Genomic DNA, 19,651 nt, shown 5'->3' on the forward strand with positions numbered 1-19,651 from the left:
GCGTCGGTCTTCCTCTCTAGATGACCGTACCCAGATAGATCGAATTAGCACAATTCTCTGGTTGTTTGTGGCACAAATAGCACAATCCCCGGTCTTCCGCGGATGTTTATAGCACAAGTCTTGTTGAATACGCCTACGACATACACATGTTGGAACTCTAAATTTTGGTTGCATAAACTGTTACACATACTTATACCAAATTCTTGGAAGACCGAAAAGATCAATAGACCGAACGGAGCAAACCGAAAAGACCGAATGCCCGGGCTTGCTGCCCACCTCCCATTGGCAATGCTCAATACAAAAGCAAGCACCATCCATACCATGGTGCCAAGAGCGCAGTTCGCAGCCCCGCGCACGGTCACCGGCATCGGCATGGCAACTGGAGATGCTCCGTGCACGTTCCCAACGAGGTATCCGACATGGCATGTGTCTGGGTAGTGAAGCCGACGGCGAGACCCACGAGAGCGCAAGGCCTGGCGATGAAGGGGCATACAGCCACATCAGCATGGTAGCAGGTGGCGCCTCTCATGACAACATCTTGGGTGCCACGGATGGGGGAGCTGGAACAATGGCACCGCATCGACGCGGAGTTGGGATATGGGAGGTGTCCTCCGCGACGTTCCCTGTGTCGACCCCGACCCTCGATCCGGGTCGATGTTCCCGGTACAGGGGACGTGGCACTGTTCCCCGTTCCCAGCAACTACGTGGCGTTCCCATGGTGGTGAGGGCCATCCATGAGTCCATTCATCAAACTCATATCAAGACGGCTCAAAGGGAATGCTACCACTCTCCAGTAAATTCAGTTTACATATACAACATGGGGGCTTATGTTACCCCTTTGTAGATCAGTTACATAGATTTCGGTGTTACAGAAGAAAGTTTCCAGATTGTGATTTTTCCCCTTCTAGCTCCTAGTAAAAAAAGTGCTTCTGGGAAGAAACTTTCCAGATTGTGATTTTTCCCCTTCTAGCTCCTAGTAAAAAAAATGCTTTTGGGATTTGAAATCCCCCCTAACCGGTTCTCAGCTAAATAATGGCATGTTCGACAAATACCGTGCCACGGTAAATCTATAAGGCCTGAAAATACACCAATTAAAAAACACAAATTTAGCAGATAGCCATATTGGGATACTCTTTGGCAGTCAAACATCACATTCTTACAACTTACTGACCTTTCACTGGACCATACTATCAAGTGTGTCTCTGTACGTAGCCAAGTTCTGCATAAGAGAAACCAGTCTCAAAACACACATATAAAAACACTACAAAGCTAAAGAAAATTAAGTAAAACAGAAGCCTTAAACATTAAACAGTGGTCAGTATGAACTTAATACAAAACTTATATATAATGCAGGATATATGTACTGCAACTGAAGATTCTATATAGAGGTTAATACTTCTTCTATATGAAGGTTAACAGTGTAAGCAAGAGTGATAATAACATACTATCTGGAAGTTGTTCACGCAGAGGAATGGAAGCTATCACTTATCAGCATCAAATGTTAAGACAGACCTTACTTCAATCAAATGCTTCTATTCCTTTTGTTTTTACGTTTTAAAATAAACAATGCCGTCAATCACAATGCTGACACTGATTAATGTATCAAACCAATTTTATAGTCAACTTGATGTCTGATTGAAATCATGTGGCTTGAGATTATTCAGATCCAGCCACCAGGGCAGTTATATACCTTTATTGGTGCCAATCAGTTTGTTTTAATATATACTGCAGATAAAAATTGTTTTACCGAGGGATGTGAAATGGAGAAGACCCTTACCCTTGTATAAGCATAAACACTTGCTTCAGAAGGTCCTACCGGGCTCCCCCGTCTAATAAACTCGCCTTCCTTAAATATGTAGAGCATAGGAATGCCTGTTGACAACTCAAGGCTGATTACCTGAAGAGAAGAGTGTCAGTCCCAATTTCAGCACAATGCAATGAGGAGCCAAATCAAACGAGGAGGCGGAATACAAACTATTTATACAAGAATAGGTCACCTCCTGGGAAGTCAATTTGTCTAGATGCATTATGATTGATCGAAGTGAGTTTGCATGTGCAGCAACCATCACATGCTTTCCAGCCGTGAGGTGGGGAACAACCTATCAGACAACCACTTCAATATTAGGAACTAGAATAACAGTTGCAAAGTACAAAACAAACTACAAAAATCAGTCCAATATTTGTTTGGTCTAATATTTGATATCAGGTTGGGCAATTCTAACAATAGAAACAAATTAATATGTATTGCATTTTATTCTTCAGCATAGTTTGGATGCTCGTGATTCAAGTTATTTTTCTTGCTGTAAGGCTCGTATCATCCGACAGACAGTGAATATGCACAATTCGTTAGTGTAGACATATATCCTTACCTGATCTTTGAAATAAGAAACGGCTCTGTCTGCGCACATCTCTAGGCTCTCACCATTTGGGGGAGGAGTGTCGTAACTACGGCGCCATTCATGAACTTGTTCTTTGCCAAACCTATCTGCAGTTTCTTGCTTATTGAGACCTTGCAACTCACCATACCTGGAAAATGCCATGGGGTGTTTTAGGCGACAAAACTTTAAGTTACTATGCACATTACCTGATTGGCCAGCTAAATCATGGTAACAGGAGACAAACTCTTACATCCTTTCATTCAGTTGCCAAGCTGTTATAACAGGAATGGACTGCTCTTTTGTATCTTCACTGTATATCTTACTCCAACTTTGAGCTTGTTCGCTCTCCTTATGTGTGATAATTGGAACCTGCAGAAACATAAACAGGCCCCTCAGTACAATTGCCCAGAACAGTGGATATAAGTACCGCGTTTGTTAAAGCAAAGACAAGACAACCTTCTTGCGCCGATGCTGCATCATGGCAAGCATTGCAGTCATCTGAGAACGAATCATCGCCGACGTGAATATTACATCGATTGGAATGTTGCATATCCTCTTACCCGCCTCGATGGCCTCATCCACGCCCTTCGGTGTCAGGGGCACATCGACGCAGCCAGTAAACAGATTTTTCTCATTCCACATCGACTCGCCGTGCCGGATCAGTATAAGGGAACTCTCACCTGCATTCAGAAAAGGATAACAGCTTTATGGAACTGCATCTGTGTGCTGAAAAAAAAATCAGTCTATTATAATAAACTCGTGAGAATTACTTGATTTCTTGGGGCTGTGGTCTCCCTTGCCATTCGAGGGTAGGTGAACCGGGTCGATGACCGAAGACTGGGAGCCCGACGCACAAACCAGACCCAACTTTCTGTTGCCTGAGCAGCAACTTCCAACTGAAACCAAGCGCACATTGGCTGTTCTCCTGTCCAATCTAGAGTTCTTGCTGTTCCACCGGTGGGATTGTGCAGACACTATGACATTGTGAGATGTAGCCGCGGCCATTCTGATTCCAGCAAAATACAAGCAAACAATTCATTAGTCGGCTGCATCTGTATACCTGTTTCGCACCTAGGATTGTGCAATTCTTGATTATCTTATTGAGACGAGCAATTCTTGGATGAACAAATTGACGCAATAAATCACAGCTCAAACAGTCCAGCCCAAAACAATAGCAATGAACCCCCTGCTTCAGCCGCAGTTGTTTCAGAAAGAACAGACCGCCCCCAGGCCGGTGATAAAGAACGCTTTCAGAAAGACGGAACCGGGACCTCAAGTAAGCGCACCTCAAGAACCCAATGTGGAGGCCTTGCTGGAGACCTGGAACCGAGGAGCTCGGCGAAACCAAGTCGAGGGGGGCACGTCGGAGAGATCTAGAGCGGCGGGGGCGAGAGGGCCGAGGACAGCAACGAGAAAACCGAGGAAAAGCCTGTCGCGCGCGCTCTTCAGTTCTTGGTTGCGCAGGCGCGTGGGCTTGTTTGGTTTCTGTCTTCTGTAGATCGACGGGGGAGGCTCTCTGTTCTGGTTATTTGAAGGAGGAAGAAACGGCATTGCCCTGTGGGGGGCGACAATGGGAAAATAGGGGCCGGAGCAAACTGGCAACGACCGTGTTAGGGTTGGTGGCATATTAGCACGTGAGCCACATGGAACCAATCGGTGACTTTGTTAATATATAATCCAACTCCTTAATTACCCGTACATTGCCCGCGCCGTCATGGTCGCCAGTCCCTCCTCCTTCCTACCCTAGCCGCCGCTGCGTACAGCCCGTGGCGATCAATGACGGTGGAATCATCTTCTCATATGCTCCTCTGAAAGAACATGCGATGCCCCCATGTTTGGTTTTGGTAATTGATGACAATCTTTATGGACTAATGGTTGCCTTGAGTTATATTTGAAGGATTTGTCCATAGGCATTTCTTGAAGTCCATGTGTTGGTTTCAAGGAGTTTATGTGGTGACCAAGGTGTTATTAAGGAATTATCCAAAGATTGGTCATGTGAGAGTAGAGCTTATTGCAAGCATGTCTTGAAGAAGAAGATTGTGTGATCATTCATGTTTACCTTCAAGACATCATCCAAATAAAGAGAGTTGGAAAGAGTCAAGGTTGATCAAGACTAAGTCAAGAGTGAATCAAGTTGATCAACACACAAAGCGCACAAGATGTACCGAGAGGGATCAAGCGATCCCATGGTGTGGTAAGCATTGTCGATTACGCTTTGTGTACTAACCCATGATCTTCGTGAGAGTTCTTTGTGGGGTTAGGTTGCGGTGTGCAAGTTCAAGTGAAGCATCATGAAGAGATCAAATGCTTGAAGCTTGCCGTCCATTCTGGCAACAATGGACTTGTGGTCTAACTTGAGGAAGGCAAGATCGTCTACATCTAGCTCAAGTGGACTTTGTGCAAGGCAAAGGTTTGCCCTTGATAGGTTTTCTATTTTACCGGTCTCATGGTGGTAGTTGGGAGACCGGGTTATATGATCGATTGCCGTACTATCAAGGGGGGCTCTTGATGAGTAGCTTGATCATATCGTTCGCAAAGAGGTCAAACCATTGCATCCTTGCATCATCTTTCTTGGTTCTTGTTTGGTTCTCTTTGTGAGTCTTAGATATTATGATCATCTAGATGACAAGCTCGAGTTCATCGAAAACGGAGTTCACATGCTTCTTCTATTGTGTTTTCGGTGTTGGAGGTTTTACCGGTCTTATTCAAGGAAGGGTTCTCACCATTTTCTTATGGGCCTTTTCTAATTTGCTTATTTTTATTATTTCTATCAATATTGTGTTATTCCTTGTCGCTAGCTTTCCAACAAACTTGGTTTCGTTGAATTCGGAGTCCGTTTGCAGAAATTGTGTCAGTTTTGGTGTCCTTATAAAAGCTGCAGCGGTACTACCGCTCGTGGGAGCGGTACTACCGCTTGGAGGGGATGTAATTTTTTACTACCGCTCTTGGGAGTGGTACTACCGCGGCTACTTCCATGGCTACTTCCGCTCCGGACCAAAAACTCGTCACAAGTCCTGCGGTGGTAGGCACGGATGTATTTTTTAGTACCGCTCGCAAGCAGTAGTACCGCTACCCCTTGAGGTAGTACCGCTACCCCTAGCGGTCGTACCGTGAGGTCGAGCGGTAGTACCGCTCTGTGCGGGCTGTGAGCATAACGGTTGGATTTTTCCCCACCTATAAAAGAGGGTCTTCTTCCCTAATGAACCTTATCCTTTGAGCTTGTGTTCTTCCCCCATTGTTGACCTTCTTCGAGTTTGCTATCTCTCAATACCTCCATGGATTCTTGCTAGTTTTTGGGGGAAAGGAGAGAGGAGATCTAGATCCACATTTCCACCGATCACTTTCTTCTCTATGTGAGGGGAACCCCTTGGATCTAGATCTTGGAGTTCTTGGTGTTCTCCTTCTTGTTCTTCCTCTCATTTTCCTCCCTAGCATTAGTTGCTTTGGTGGGATTTTGGAGAGAAGGACTTGGGCACTCCGTGTGCCCTTGCCATTGCATTTGGTGCATCGATTTGAGTTCTCCACGGTGATACGTGGAAGTTACAAGTTGAGAAGCTTATTACTCTTGGGTGCTTGGTACCCTTGAGCTTGTTCCTCTTGGGTGCTTGGGCGCCCTAGACGGTTGGTGGTGTTCGGAGCTCAATCATTGTGGTGTAAAGCTCCGGGCAAGCGTCGGGGTCTCCAATTAGGTTGTGGAGATCGCCCCGAGCAATTTGACGGGTTCCGGTGACCGCCCCCATGGGTTGCCAAAGTGTACAGGTTCGGTGACCGCCCCCAAGGGTTGCCATTTGTACGGGTTCGGTGACCGCCCCCAAGGGTTGCCATTTGTACGGGTTCGGTGACCGCCCTCAAGGGTCCCTTAGTGGAATCACGACATCTTGCATTGTGCGAGGGCATGAGGAGATTACAGTGGCCCTAGTGGCTTCTTGGGGAGCATTGTGCCTCCGCACCGCTCCAAATGTAGATTAGCATCCGCAAGGGTGTGAACTTCGGGATACATCGTCGTCTCCGCGTGCCTCGGTTATCTCTTACCCGAGCCCTTTACTTATGCACTTTACTTTGTGATAACCTTTGTGTTTCATGTTATATATCTTGCTATCACTTAGTTGTTCATCTTGCTTAGCATAAGTTGTTGGTGCACATATGTGAGCCTAATTGTTGTAGGTTTTCTATTTTACCGGTCTCATGATGGTAGTTGGGAGACCGGGTTATAGGATCGATTGCTGTACTATCAAGGGGGGCTCTCGATGAGTAGCTTGATCGTATCGTTCATAGAGAGCTCAAACCATTGCATCCTTGCATCATCTTTGTTGGTTCTTGTTTGGTTCTTCTCTTTGTGAGTTTTGGAGCTTATGGTCATCTTGATGACAAGCTCGAGTTCATCGAAAACGGAGTTCACTCGCATCTTCTATGATGTTTTCGATGTTGGAGGTTATGCCGGTTCTTCTCGGTTGGAGGTTTCACTCCTCTATTTGTTGGCATACCTCCCCTGCCTCTTCTTACTATAACCAGCCGCTGTTTTGATGCTACTCATCGTCTTGTATCCAACAAGCTTGAGTTTGCTTAATTCGGAGCTCATATGAAGAAGTTATGGCAGTTCTGGTTTTCTCCCTGCGGTAGTACCGCGGCCAGAGCGGCAGTACCGCTTATCGCCCCAAGCGGTAGTACCGCTGTCCAAAGCGGTAGTACCGCCCATGGCCATAAGCGGTAGTACGGCTACGGTTCCGCGCTGGTACCGCCTCGATTTTGGGTCTTGCATTTTTCGTGTCGAGTTTTGCAGTAGTTGCACGGCAGTAAGGCACGGCAGTTCCTCCTATAAGCGGTAGTACCGCCCCGATGGGCGGTAGTACCGCCTGTAAGCGGTAGTACCGCTCCGGTCGGGCGGTAGTACCGCTACTGCTTTTTTGGTCCCGTGTTCTGCTCCTCCAGCGGTAGTACCGCTGGGGTGCGCGGTAGTACCGCTTGTAAGCGGTACTACCGCCCCAAGGTTCATGTTTGGTTGCTCCTTTTCCCTGCTTCTTTCGCCAGAGCGGTAGTACCGCTCGTGGAGCGGTAGTACCGCTCGTGTGCGGGCTGAGCACATAACGGTTGGTTTTTTCCCTTTCTATAAAAGGGGGTCTTCTTCCCCAATGAACCTTATCCCTTGAGCTCGTGTTCTTCCCCCATTGTTGACCTTCTTCGAGCTTGCTAACTCTCAATCCCTCCATGGATTCTTGCTAGTTTTTGAGGGAAAAGAGAGAGGAGATCTAGATCCACATTTCCACCAATCACTTTCTCCTCTATGTGAGGGGAACCCCTTGGGTCTAGATCTTGGAGTTCTTGGTGTTCTCCTTCTTGTTCTTCCTCTCATTTTCCTCCCTAGCATTAGTTGCTTCGGTGGGATTTGAGAGAGAAGGACTTGGGCACTCCGTGTGCCCTTGCCATTGCATTTGGTGCATCGGTTTGAGTTCTCCACGGTGATACGTGGAAGTTACAAGTTGAGAAGCTTATTACTCTTGGGTGCTTGGTGCCCTTGAGCTTGTTCCTCTTGGGTGCTTGGGCGCCCTAGACGGTTGGTGGTGTTCGGAGCTCAATCATTGTGGTGTAAAGCTCCGGGCAAGCGTCGGGGTCTCCAATTAGGTTGTGGAGATCGCCCCGAGCAATTTGACGGGTACCGGTGACCGCCCCCAAGGGTTGCCAAAGTGTACGGGTTCGGTGACCGCCCCCAAGGGTTGCCATTTGTACGGGTTCGGTGACCGCCCTCAAGGGTCCCTTAGTGGAATCACGGCTTCTTGCATTGTGCGAGGGCGTGAGGAGATTACGGTGGCCCTAGTGGCTTCTTGGGGAGCATTGTGCCTCCACACCGCTCCAAACGGAGATTAGCATCCGCAAGGGTGTGAACTTCGGGATACATCGTCGTCTCCGCGTGCCTCGGTTATCTCTTACCCGAACCCTTTACTTATGCACTTTACTTTGTGATAACCTTTGTGTTTCATGTTATATATCTTGCTATCACTTAGTTGTTCATCTTGCTTAGCATAAGTTGTTGGTGCACATATGTGAGCCTAATTGTTGTAGGTTTTGTGCTTGAAAAATTAACCGCTAGGTTTATTCCGCATTTGTTCAAGCCTAAACCGTAATTATTTTAAAACGCCCATTCACCCCCTCTAGGCGACATCCTCGATCTTTCATCATAGATAGGAAAAGCAAAGAAAGATAACACCGATCAATCGATCAGCGAGAGAGAAAAACCCCAATCAATCAGATCGGGAAAAATACTCTAGGGCAGCCTATCAACGCGATCAGCAGGACGAACCCTAGTTACGGGCGGCACGGACCCTGACGGCGGTCATGGAAGCCGACCACCCCGGGGGCAGCGCGCGGGCGGAAGCGTCGGGCGACGACTAGGGTTTGGATCGGTTAGGCTGATACCATGTTAGAAGGGAGAGAGGGATTTGGTGGAATAGTTGATTGTATTGCTTGAGCCTCATAGGCATATATATAGGAGTACATGATCATCTTGGAGTACAAGGCAAGGTAGAATAATATCCTACGCTATCCTAGCTTTTCTAATAATCATGATACTCAACAGTGAGTGATGAGATTTCTGTTGGGGACGTAGGGCGACGATCGCGTCGAAGGAGTATAGGGCAGTTGATGAGCGAAGTATAAGCAGGAGGAGAGAAGACAAGCAGAACCGATGAAGGACGGCAGGTGAAAGGGAGAGGATGGATGGCAGATGAAGGAGGACATGGTCAAGTTGTTGACCTCATTGAAGGAAATATGCCCTAGAGGCAATAATAAAGTTGTAATTTTATATTTCCCTATTCATGATAAAGATTTATTATTCATGCTAGAATTGTATTGATCGGAAACTTAAATATATGTGTGAATACATAAACAAATACCGTGTCCCTAGTAAGCCTCTACTAGACTAGCTCGTTGATCAAAGATGGTTAAGGTTTCCTAACCATGGACATGAGTTGTCATTTGATAACGGGGTCACATCATTAGGAGAATGATGTGATGGACAAGACCCATCTGTTAGCTTAGCATAATGATCGTTCAGTTTTATTGCTATTGCTTTCTTCATGTCAAATACATATTCCTTCGACTATGAGATTATGCAACTCCCGGATACCGGAGGAATACCTTGTGTGCTATCAAACATCACAACGTAACTGGGTGATCACAAAGATGCTCTAGGGTATCTCCGAAGGTGTTTGTTGAGTTGGCATAGATCGAGATTAGGATTTGTCACTCCGAGTATCGGAGAGGTATCTCTGGGCCCTCTCGGTAATACACATCCTAAGCTTGCAAGGGAATGACTAAGGAGTTGGTCACGAGGTGATGTATTACGGAACGAGTAAAGAGACTTGCCGGTAACGAGATTGAACTAGGTATGAAGATACCGACGATCGAATCTCGGGCAAGTAACATACCGATGAACAAACGGAGTTACGTATGTTGTCATAACGGTTCGACCGATAAATATCTTCGTAGAATATTTAGGAGCCAATATGGGCATCCAGGATCTGCTATTGGTTATTGACCGGAGAGGTGTCTCGGTCATGTCTACATAGTTCTCGAACCCGTAGGGTCCGCACGCTTAACGTTCGATGACGATATAGTATTATATGAGTTATGTGATTTGGTGACCGAATGTTGTTCGGAGTCCCGGATGAGATCACGGACATGACGAGGAGTCTCAAAATGGTCGAGAGGTAAAGATTGATATATAGGACGATGGTATTCGGAGACCGGAAGTGTTTCAGGGGGTACCGGGTACTTATCGGGTCAACGGAAGGGGTTCCGGGCACCCCCGGCAAAAGATATGGGCCTTATGGGCCAAGAGGGGAAACGCACCAGCCACAAGGGGCTGGTGCGCCCCCCCCATATGGGCCGACCTAGGAGGATAAGGAAAGAGGGGAAGGGAAAGGAAAGAGTGGAATAGGATTCCCCCTTCCTTCCCTCTCCCCCCTCTTTCCTTCCCACTCCGACAAACATGGCACGGGGGCGCGGCGAAGGGCAGGAGCCCAAGTAGGATTCGGACCTACTTGGGGCGCCCTTTGGCCTCTCCCCTCTCCCTCCCACCTATATATATGAGGAGGGGGGTGCCTAGCACACACCAGACAATTGCCTAGCCGTGTGCGCCCCCCCCCCCCCCCCCACCATTTACACCCCGGTCATATTTTCGTAGTGCTTAGGCGAAGCCCTGCGGAGATAACTTCACCATCACCGTCACCATGCAGTCGTGCTGCCGGAACTCATCTACTACTTTGCCCATCTTGCTGGATCAAGAAGGCGAGGACGTGACCGAGCTGAACGTGTGCACAACTCGGAGGTGCCGTACATTCGGAATTTTTTTGTTTTCATGCAACGTTCCCCAACAGTGGCATCATGAGCCAGGTCTATGCGTAGATGATATGCACGAGTAGAACACAAAGAAGTTGTGGGCGGTGATGTTCATACTTCTTACCACCAACGTCTTATTTTGATTCAGCGGCATTGTGGGATGAAGCGGCCCGGACCAACCTTACATGTCCACGCACATGAGACTGGTTCCACTGACTGACATGCAACTAGTTTTGCATAAAGGTGGCTGGCGAGTGTCTGTTTCTCCTACTTTAGTTGAATCGAATTTGACTGCGGCCGGTCCTTGAAGAAGGTTAAAACAGCAAACTTGATAAATCACCGTTGTGGTTTCTGTCGTAGGTAAGAACGGTTCTTGCTAGAAACCCGTAGCAGCCACGTAAAACTTGCAACAACAAAATAGAGGACGTTTAACTTGTTTTTGCAGGGTATGTTGTGATGTGATATGGTCAAGACATGATGTGATATACGTTATTATATGAGATGATCATGTTTTGTAATTTATCGGCAACCGGCAGGAGCCTTATGGTTGTCTCTTTATTGTATGAAATGAAAACGCCATGTAATTGCTTTACTTTATCGCTATGCATTAGCAATAGTTGTAGAAGCAATAGTTGGTGAGACGACCACGACGCAATGATGGAGATCAAGGTGTCGAGCCGGTGACGATGGAGATCATGACGATGCTTTGGAGATGGAGATCAAAAGCACGAGATGATGATGGCCATATCATGTTACATATTTTTATTGCATGTGATGTTTATCTTTTATGCATCTTATTTTGCTTAGAACGACGGTAGCATTATAAGATGATCCCTTCACTAAATTTCAAGATATAAGTGTTCTCCCTGAGTATGCACTGTTGCGAAAGTTCGTCGTTTCGAGACACCACGTGATGATCGGGTGTGATAGACTCTACGTTCACATACAATGGGTGTAAGACTGTTTTGCACATGCAGAATACTTGGGTTAAACTTGACGAGCCTAGCATGTACAGACATGGCCTCGGAACACTGGAGACCGAAAGGTCAAACGTGAGTCATATAGTAGATATGATCAACATAGAGATGTTCACCATTGATGACTACCCCATCTCACGTGATGATCGGACATGGGTTAGTTGATTTGGATCATGTATCACTTAAATAACTTGAGGGATGTTAATTTAAGTGGGAGTTCATTAGTAATTTGATTAATTGAACTTAAACTTATCATGAACTTAGTCTTAATAGTTTTTGCATATCTATGTTGTAGATCAATAGATCGCGATATAGCTCCCCTATTTTTGTATGTTCCTAGAGAAAACTAAGTTGAAAGATGATAGTAGCAATGATGCGGACTGGGTCTGTGATCTGAGGATTATCCTCATTGCTGCACAGAAGAATTATCTCCTTGATGCACCCCTAGGTGACATACCTATTGCAGGAGTAGATGTAGACATTATGAACGTTCGGCAAGCTCGATATGATGACTACTTAATAGTTTAGTGCGCCTTGCTTTACGGCTTAGAACCGGGAATTCAAAAATGTTTTGAATGCCTCCGAACATATGAGATGTTCCAAGAGATGAAATTGGTATTTCAGACTCATGCCCGTGTCGGGAGGTATGAGACCTCTGACAAGTACTTTGCCTACAAGATGGAGGAGAATAGCTCAGCCAGTGAGCATGTGCTCAGAATGTCTCGGTACTACAATCGCTTGAATCAAGTGGGAGTTAATCTTCCAGATAAGATAGTGATTGACAGAATTCTCTAGTCACTATCACCAAGCTACTAGAACTTCGTGATGAACTATAATATGAAAGGGATGACGAAAAAGATTCCTGAGATCTTCGCGATGCTGAAATCGGCAAAGGTAGAAATCAAGAAAGAGCATCAAGTGTTGATGGTTAACAAAACCACTAGTTTCAGGAAAAAGGACAAGGGACAGAAAGGGAAGTTCAAGAAGAACAACGAACAAGTTGCCGCTCCCATGAATAAGCCCAAAGCTAGACCCAAGCCTGAAACTGAGTGCTTATACTACAAATGGAAAGGTCACTAGAAGCGGAACTACCCCAAATACTTGGCGGATAAGAAGGATGGCAAAGTGAACAAAGGTATATTTGATATACGTGTTATTGATGTGTACTTTATTAGTGTTCATAGTAACCCCTGGGTATTTCTTACCGGTTCAGTTGCTAAGATTAGTAACTCGAAATAGGAGTTGCAAAATAAACAAAGACTAGTTAAGGGCGAGATGACAATGTGTGTTGGAAGTGATTCCAAGGTTGATACGATCACCATCGCACACTCCCTCTACCTTCGGGATTAGTGTTGAACCTAAATAAATGTTGTTTGGTGTTTGCGTTGAGCATGAATATGATTAGATCATGTTTATTGCAATACGGTTATTCATTTAAGTCAGAGAATAATTGTTGTTCTGTTAAATGAATAAAACCTTCTATGGTCATACACCCAATGTGAATGGTTTATTGAATCTCGATCGTAGTGATACACATATTCATAATATTGATGCCAAAAGATGCAAAGTTAATAATGATAGTGCAACATACTTGTGGCACTGCCATTTAGATTATATTGGTGTAAAACGCATGAAGAAACTCCATGCCGATGGACTTTTGGAATCACTTGATTATGAATCATTTGTGAAGGAAATATGCCCTAGAGGCAATAATAAAGTTGTTATTTATATTTCCTTATATCATGATAAATGTTTATTATTCATGCTAGAATTGTATTAACCGGAAACTTAGTACATGTGTGAATAAATAGACAAACAGAGTGTCCCTAGTATGCCTCTACTTGACTAGCTCGTTAATCAAAGATGGTTAAGTTTCCTGGCCATAGACATGAGTTGTCATTTGATGAATAGGATCACATCATTAGAGAATGATGTGATGGACAAGACCCATCCGTTAGCTTAGCACTATGATCGTTTAGTTTATTGCTATTGCTTTCCTCATGACTTATACATGTTCCTATGACTATGAGATTATGCAACTCCCGAATACCGGAGGAACACTTAGTTTGCTGAGTTGGCATAGATCGAGATTAGGATTTGTCACTCAGTGTTTCGGAGAGGTATCTCTGGGCCCTCTCGGTAATGCACATCACAATAAGCCTTGCAAGCAATGTGACTAATGAGTTAGTTCCGGGATGATGCATTACGAAACGAGTAAAGAGACTTGCCGGTAACGAGATTGAACTAGGTATGGTGATACCGATGATCGAATCTTGGGCAAGTAACATACCGATGACAAAGGCAACAACATATGTTGTTATGCGGTTTGACCGATAAAGATCTTCGTAGAATATGTAGGAGCCAATATGAGCATCCAGGTTCCGCTATTAGTTATTGACCGGAGATATGTCTCGGTCATGTCTACATAGTTCTCGAACCCGTAGGGTCCGCACGCTTAACGTTCGATGACGATTTGTATTATGAGTTTATGTGATTTGATGACCGAAGGTTGTTCGGAGTCCCGGATGAGATCACGGACGTGACGAGGAGTCTCGAAATGGTCGAGACATAAAGATTGATATATTGGAAGGTTATATTCGGACACCGGAATGGTTCCGAAGTGTATCGGGTATTTTCCGGAGTACCGGGAGGTTACCGGAACCGCCCGGGGGGTTAATAGGCCTTCATGGGCCTTAGTGGAAGAGAGGAGGCAGCAGCCAGGTGGAGGCGCGCGCCCCCCAAGCCCAAACCGAATTGGACTAGGGTTTGAGGGGGCGGCCCCCCTTTCCTTTCTCTCCTCCTCCTCTTTCCCCCTTCTCCTTGTAGGAATAGGAAAGGGGGGGGGGGGCGAATCCTACTGGGAGTAGGACTCCCCCCTTGGGCGCGCCACACCTTGGCCGGCCTCCTCCTCCCTCCCCCCTTTATATATGTGGGGGGGGCACCCCAAAGGCACACCAAAGTTTCTCTTAGCCGTGTGCGGTGCTCCCCTCCACAGTTACACACCTCGGTCATATCGTCGTAGTGCTTAGGCGAAGCCCTGCGCCGGTAACTTCATCATCACCGTCGCCACGCCGTCATGCTGACGGAACTCTCCCTCGGCCTCAACTGGATCAAGAGTACGAGGGACGTCATCGAGCTGAACGTGTGCTGAACGCGGAGGTGCCGTACGTTTGGTACTTGGATCGGTTTGATTGCGAAGAAGTTCGACTACATCAACCGCGTTACTAAACGCTTCCGCTTTCGGTCTACGAGGGTACGTGGACACACTCTCCCCTCTCGTCGCTATGCATCTCCTAGATAGATCTTGCGTGATCGTAGGGAAATTTTTGAAATTACTACGTTCCCCAACAGTGGCATCCGAGCCAGGTCTATGTGTAGATGTTATATGCACGAGTAGAACACAAAGAGTTGTGGGCGATAATAGTCATACTGCTTACCAGCATGCCATACTTTGATTCGGCGATATTGTTGGATGAAGCGGCCCAGATCGACATTACATGACCGCGTTCATGAGACTGTTCTACCGACGTGCTTCGCACATAGGTGGCTAGTGGGTGTCTGTTTCTCCAGCTTTAGTTGAATCGAGTGTGACTATGCCCGGTCCTTGTTGAAGGTTAAAACAGCACACTTGACGAAAAATCGTTGTGGTTTTTGATGCGTAGGTAAGAACGGTTCTTGCTAAGCCCGTAGCAGCCACGTAAAACTTGCAACAACAAAGTAGAGGATGTCTAACTTGTTTTTGTAGGGCTTACTATGATGTGATATGGTCAAGACGTGATGATATATAAATTGTTGTATGAGATGATCATGTTTTGTAAAAGTTATCGGCAACTGGCAGGAGCCTTATGGTTGTCGCTTTATTGTATGAAATGCAATCGCCGTGTAATTGCTTTACTTTATCACTAAGCGGTAGCGATAGTCGTAGAAGCAATAGTTGGCGAGACGACAACGATGCTTCGATGGAGATCAAGGTGTCAAGCCGGTGAAGATGGTGATCATGACGGTGCTTTGTAGATGGAGATCAAAGGCACAAGATGATGATGGCCATATCATATCACTTATATTGATTGCATGTGACACTACAAAAAAAATACACTTCCGTGATGATACGTGTTTGTCACAGTAGGTCACGTTTTCTGTCATGCATGTACATCCATGGCGATTTTATGACAGAATCAAGATAGTCATACCTATGCTGTCATAGAAGTGTTCCATGACATTACCAAAATTATCATCACGGAAGTGTCCACTTCCATGACGATAAATCGCGCGTCGTAGAAGTGCTTTCGTTAAGGGTGACCGACACGTGGCATCCACCGTAACGGCTCGCCGTTAAGCTATCGGGTCCAGTTTTGGATCCGATAACCCGTTAACAGCCCCGACCAATGGGGATTTTCCACGTGTAAAATCATCATTGGCTGGAGGAAACACGTGTCGGCTCACCGTTGGGACAGATGTCATCCACTCATTGGACAGAACGCGCCTATGATACGTCGACACCTGGCACGGCCCAACAGAGGCCCATTCCTATGAAAAGGCCGGCCCATTTGACTTGGTCAAAAGGTGGCGGGCCGGCCCACGGAAAGCCTGTTACGGCTTGTTCGCATCTAGCCCATTTACAGTCCTCTAACCCAGGGCCCGTTACGACCTATCCGAATTAGGCCCAGTAGCGTCATCTGGGCCGTCCAATATGATTCCAGCCCGTGTTAACTTCCGGCCCATATATGGCCCATGACGTCTTTCGGCCCATATGAGGCCCTTTGTAACTCTTGGCCCATTAACGGCCCGAGGTGAAACTGGACCGTAATGAACAGTGTATCACTTTATACCCATTAACGGCCCATTATTCCGTTGGGATGTTTCCAGCTCATGTTATCTTTTGGCCTTCTCAGGGCCCATTTATTCTTGGGCTCATTTCCAGCATTCGGTTACTTACGGCCCGTTACTGCCATTTTCTGCTTGTGGGCCAAATTCAGCCCGTGGTTACAGTCGGCCCGTTTGTGGCCCGTTAATACGTTGGGCCGTTTTCATAGCGTCATCAAATACGGCCGATTAACGACGGCCCGTTATGGTGGGCCCATGAATGGACGATTCCAACTCTAGCCCGTTTACGACCATAATGAGGTCTGTTATTGGCCCATGTTTGGAAAATCGATCATACGGCCCGTAGAAGGCCCATTGATGATACGGCCCGTAGAAGGCCCATTGTGTCTACGGCCCGTAGAAGGCCCATTGTTTCTACGCCCCGTAGAAGGGCCCATTGTTTCTATGGCCCGTAGGAGGCCCAGTGTCACTACAGTAAATATGTAGCCCATGGTTATTGTGGCCTAGTTTTAAAAAATAGGTTATTGCGGCCACTAGCAAACCGCGGAAAAAGAACAGCACTGACTACAAGCAAACAAATAAACAAGACAACAAGGAAATAAATAAGCAAGCAACTTACGCTAGGCTATCACGGCTATTACACATATTACATCCACTGGGCATCAAAGTTCGCCACCAGTGCAAATATAGGGAACAAAGCAGCATATCATATACACTGGTTGTCAAAGTTGGCGACCAGTGCAAATAAACGCCGCAACAAAACAAGTCCAGAACTGAAACCACTTTAGAAGATCTCAAGAAACAATATCCTGGGTACCCATAATGCTGGCAAGATGCTTAGCAAGCTTGTTAACTTTCTCTTGTTTGGCGCTTAAATCCTCCAGCGCTTGCTGTTGCACCAGAAAGTATGCATCTGAATTCTGCAGGGACTTCCTCAGTCCTTCAGCTTCCTGTCGCAGCACATCTGATCGATGTCTTTCAACTTGAAGTTGAGACTCAAGAAGACGAACTGATTCAGGCAGCGAGTTTGAAGAGCTTGTGCCAGCAGTAGTGGCCAGTAACTCGAATACTACATCAAGACAGGACTTTTGGGTTCTCTCACTGTCGTCAAGATAGTTTTTATCAGCTTTCTTGGAGACCAACAGGGATGTCTCACTATCTTGAACCTTATCTGCATTACTTCCTTTACCATTGCATAACGGGGTACTGTTCTCCAATATTTTGTCCGCATTCTAAAAGAGAAACAAGCAGACACATCACAGGTTTACCATGTTGTATATGAAACTCATTTTGGTAAATCAGTTCAGTAGTAAAGTGGACAGGATAACAACATGAAACAAACATATATCTATGTACCATGGTCACTTTATGGTCTATATCATTCTAGTTTTTGTTGCCAAATCAAGATAGAGACACAGTTCAAATAATATTTGTTCAAGACAAAGCAGAATAGACAGAATATATGTGTGGGAAACTATAGAGCAATAACAACACTTGTAATGTGCATGACATGAGAACATAACTGTTTATTCAATTGAAACTGAAATCAACATAGAGCAAGTTACAACAGCAAACCAGTTAAAGAAACACTGGTACGCGTCGGTCCTAAACAAATGGTTTTTAACCCCTTTCCACGACGACATTCGGAACCGTCGCCAAGTGAGTGTGGGCGATAGGGGGGGGGTCCTTCCCACACGACCCAGAAACCGTTGGGATATGCCCTCCTGGCAGACACGCTCGGCAAAATGAGGTCGTGTGCGACCGGCGAGCACTCAAAAACAGAAATACATACAATAGTGCTAAAAAAATACAATTATACAGGCGAAATCATTTCCGGTCGTAAGTACATCCCACATAGTCAGTCACCACTAAACGTTTCCGTTCGTATATACATCCCACACAGTCACTACAAGGAAAACGTTTGCGCAAGGTGGCGTAACGCAAACAGTTTTGAAGAGAATGTCGTGTGTGATTGTTCATTGATCCAACACGGTTTATTCCTAGAAACTGTGTGCATTGCCTGAGGTCATCGCCCACGGCGGTTTCTCATTAACCGTTTGCAATAGGAAAACCCAATTAGCAAGCTAATTGGCCAATTAGCGGGCTAATTGCCCTATTATTAATAATCCATTTTCTAATCTAATTGACATTCATATTAAGCACATAATATATTCCATTTCAATATTAAGGAAGCAGGATTTCATAATTGAAATACATCAGAGTACAACATGATATAGCTTCAGCACTCAGCTACCCCATTACACAACTGCATCAGCAGCAAGTTTCACATGCAACATCTAGAACCTTTCAAAATTAGCATCATAGACGGTACATAGAGAGATGCATCTCATCTGGAAAACTGCTGAAGCGGAAGGCGAATATTGAGCCTTCATTCATGTTGAAGGTCTTTGCAACTTTAGGCCAGTGCCTGTGGATGATTGACCGTCCATCCTTCGACCTCTTTAGGAACACTTCAATATTGAACCGTGGGTGTTGTATGAAAACTTTCCTCGCCTCCTGACCACGGAGGTGGTTTGAGAGGTAATCATCAGTGAAGCCTGAAAACAAGGATGTGCATAAATATCTTCTCTATATTGGAAATGGGGCAAAGGAATACAAAAGGCAAGGTATAATAGTTAGTACCATCTTGTAAACCTCAGTGCTTCCCATTGTTTCCCTGCAACACATATAAGGTAGTTAGTCATCAGGTTAAGTAAGGAGATGATAAATAAGCATATCCTTGTTTTCATCAGGTTAAGTAAGGAGATGATAAACAATGATGACTAACTAACTTATATGTGTTGATGATAAATAAGCATATTGCAGATTCATCAGATTAATTCAAGCCACATGGAAAACCCATTTATCCAAACCAAGCATGATTAAGAACTAGGAAATATAGCACTTTTATATGTTTATCATGTATTAAGTGCAGCCAAATTCAATTTATTCCTCACATGGTATACAATAACAGAATGCAGCCACAGCAATTGAACATCGCATTACAGAATTGAACCAAGCAGTTAACTAAACATCACAACAAATGAACCAAACGTTAACTGAGCACCACATTGCACAATATAACATACTCCTAATAGAAGATCAGACAGTTAACCAAACCAAGCATGCTTACCAACT

The 19,651-nt window shown here is 45.5% G+C and overlaps 1 protein-coding gene across 1 annotated transcript; it reads right to left on the bottom strand.

Annotated features, from left to right (window-relative positions):
* Window positions 1–763: 763 nt before the first annotated feature.
* Window positions 764–3,949, bottom strand: LOC109733710 (2,3-bisphosphoglycerate-dependent phosphoglycerate mutase 1). The gene is made up of 9 exons (XM_020292930.3): window positions 3,665–3,949; window positions 3,149–3,384; window positions 2,835–3,058; window positions 2,629–2,747; window positions 2,370–2,526; window positions 1,998–2,099; window positions 1,778–1,897; window positions 1,172–1,219; window positions 764–1,076 (listed from the first exon to the last, which is right to left on the bottom strand). Exons 2-8 carry the CDS (start codon window positions 3,381–3,383, stop codon window positions 1,175–1,177), a joined length of 1,002 nt encoding a protein of 333 aa, XP_020148519.1. The 5' UTR covers window position 3,384; window positions 3,665–3,949; the 3' UTR covers window positions 764–1,076; window positions 1,172–1,174.
* Between the last annotated feature and the right edge of the window lie 15,702 nt (window positions 3,950–19,651).

This window comes from Aegilops tauschii, chromosome 7, assembly GCF_002575655.3.
Source record: "Aegilops tauschii subsp. strangulata cultivar AL8/78 chromosome 7, Aet v6.0, whole genome shotgun sequence".
NCBI lineage: Eukaryota > Viridiplantae > Streptophyta > Magnoliopsida > Poales > Poaceae > Aegilops > Aegilops tauschii.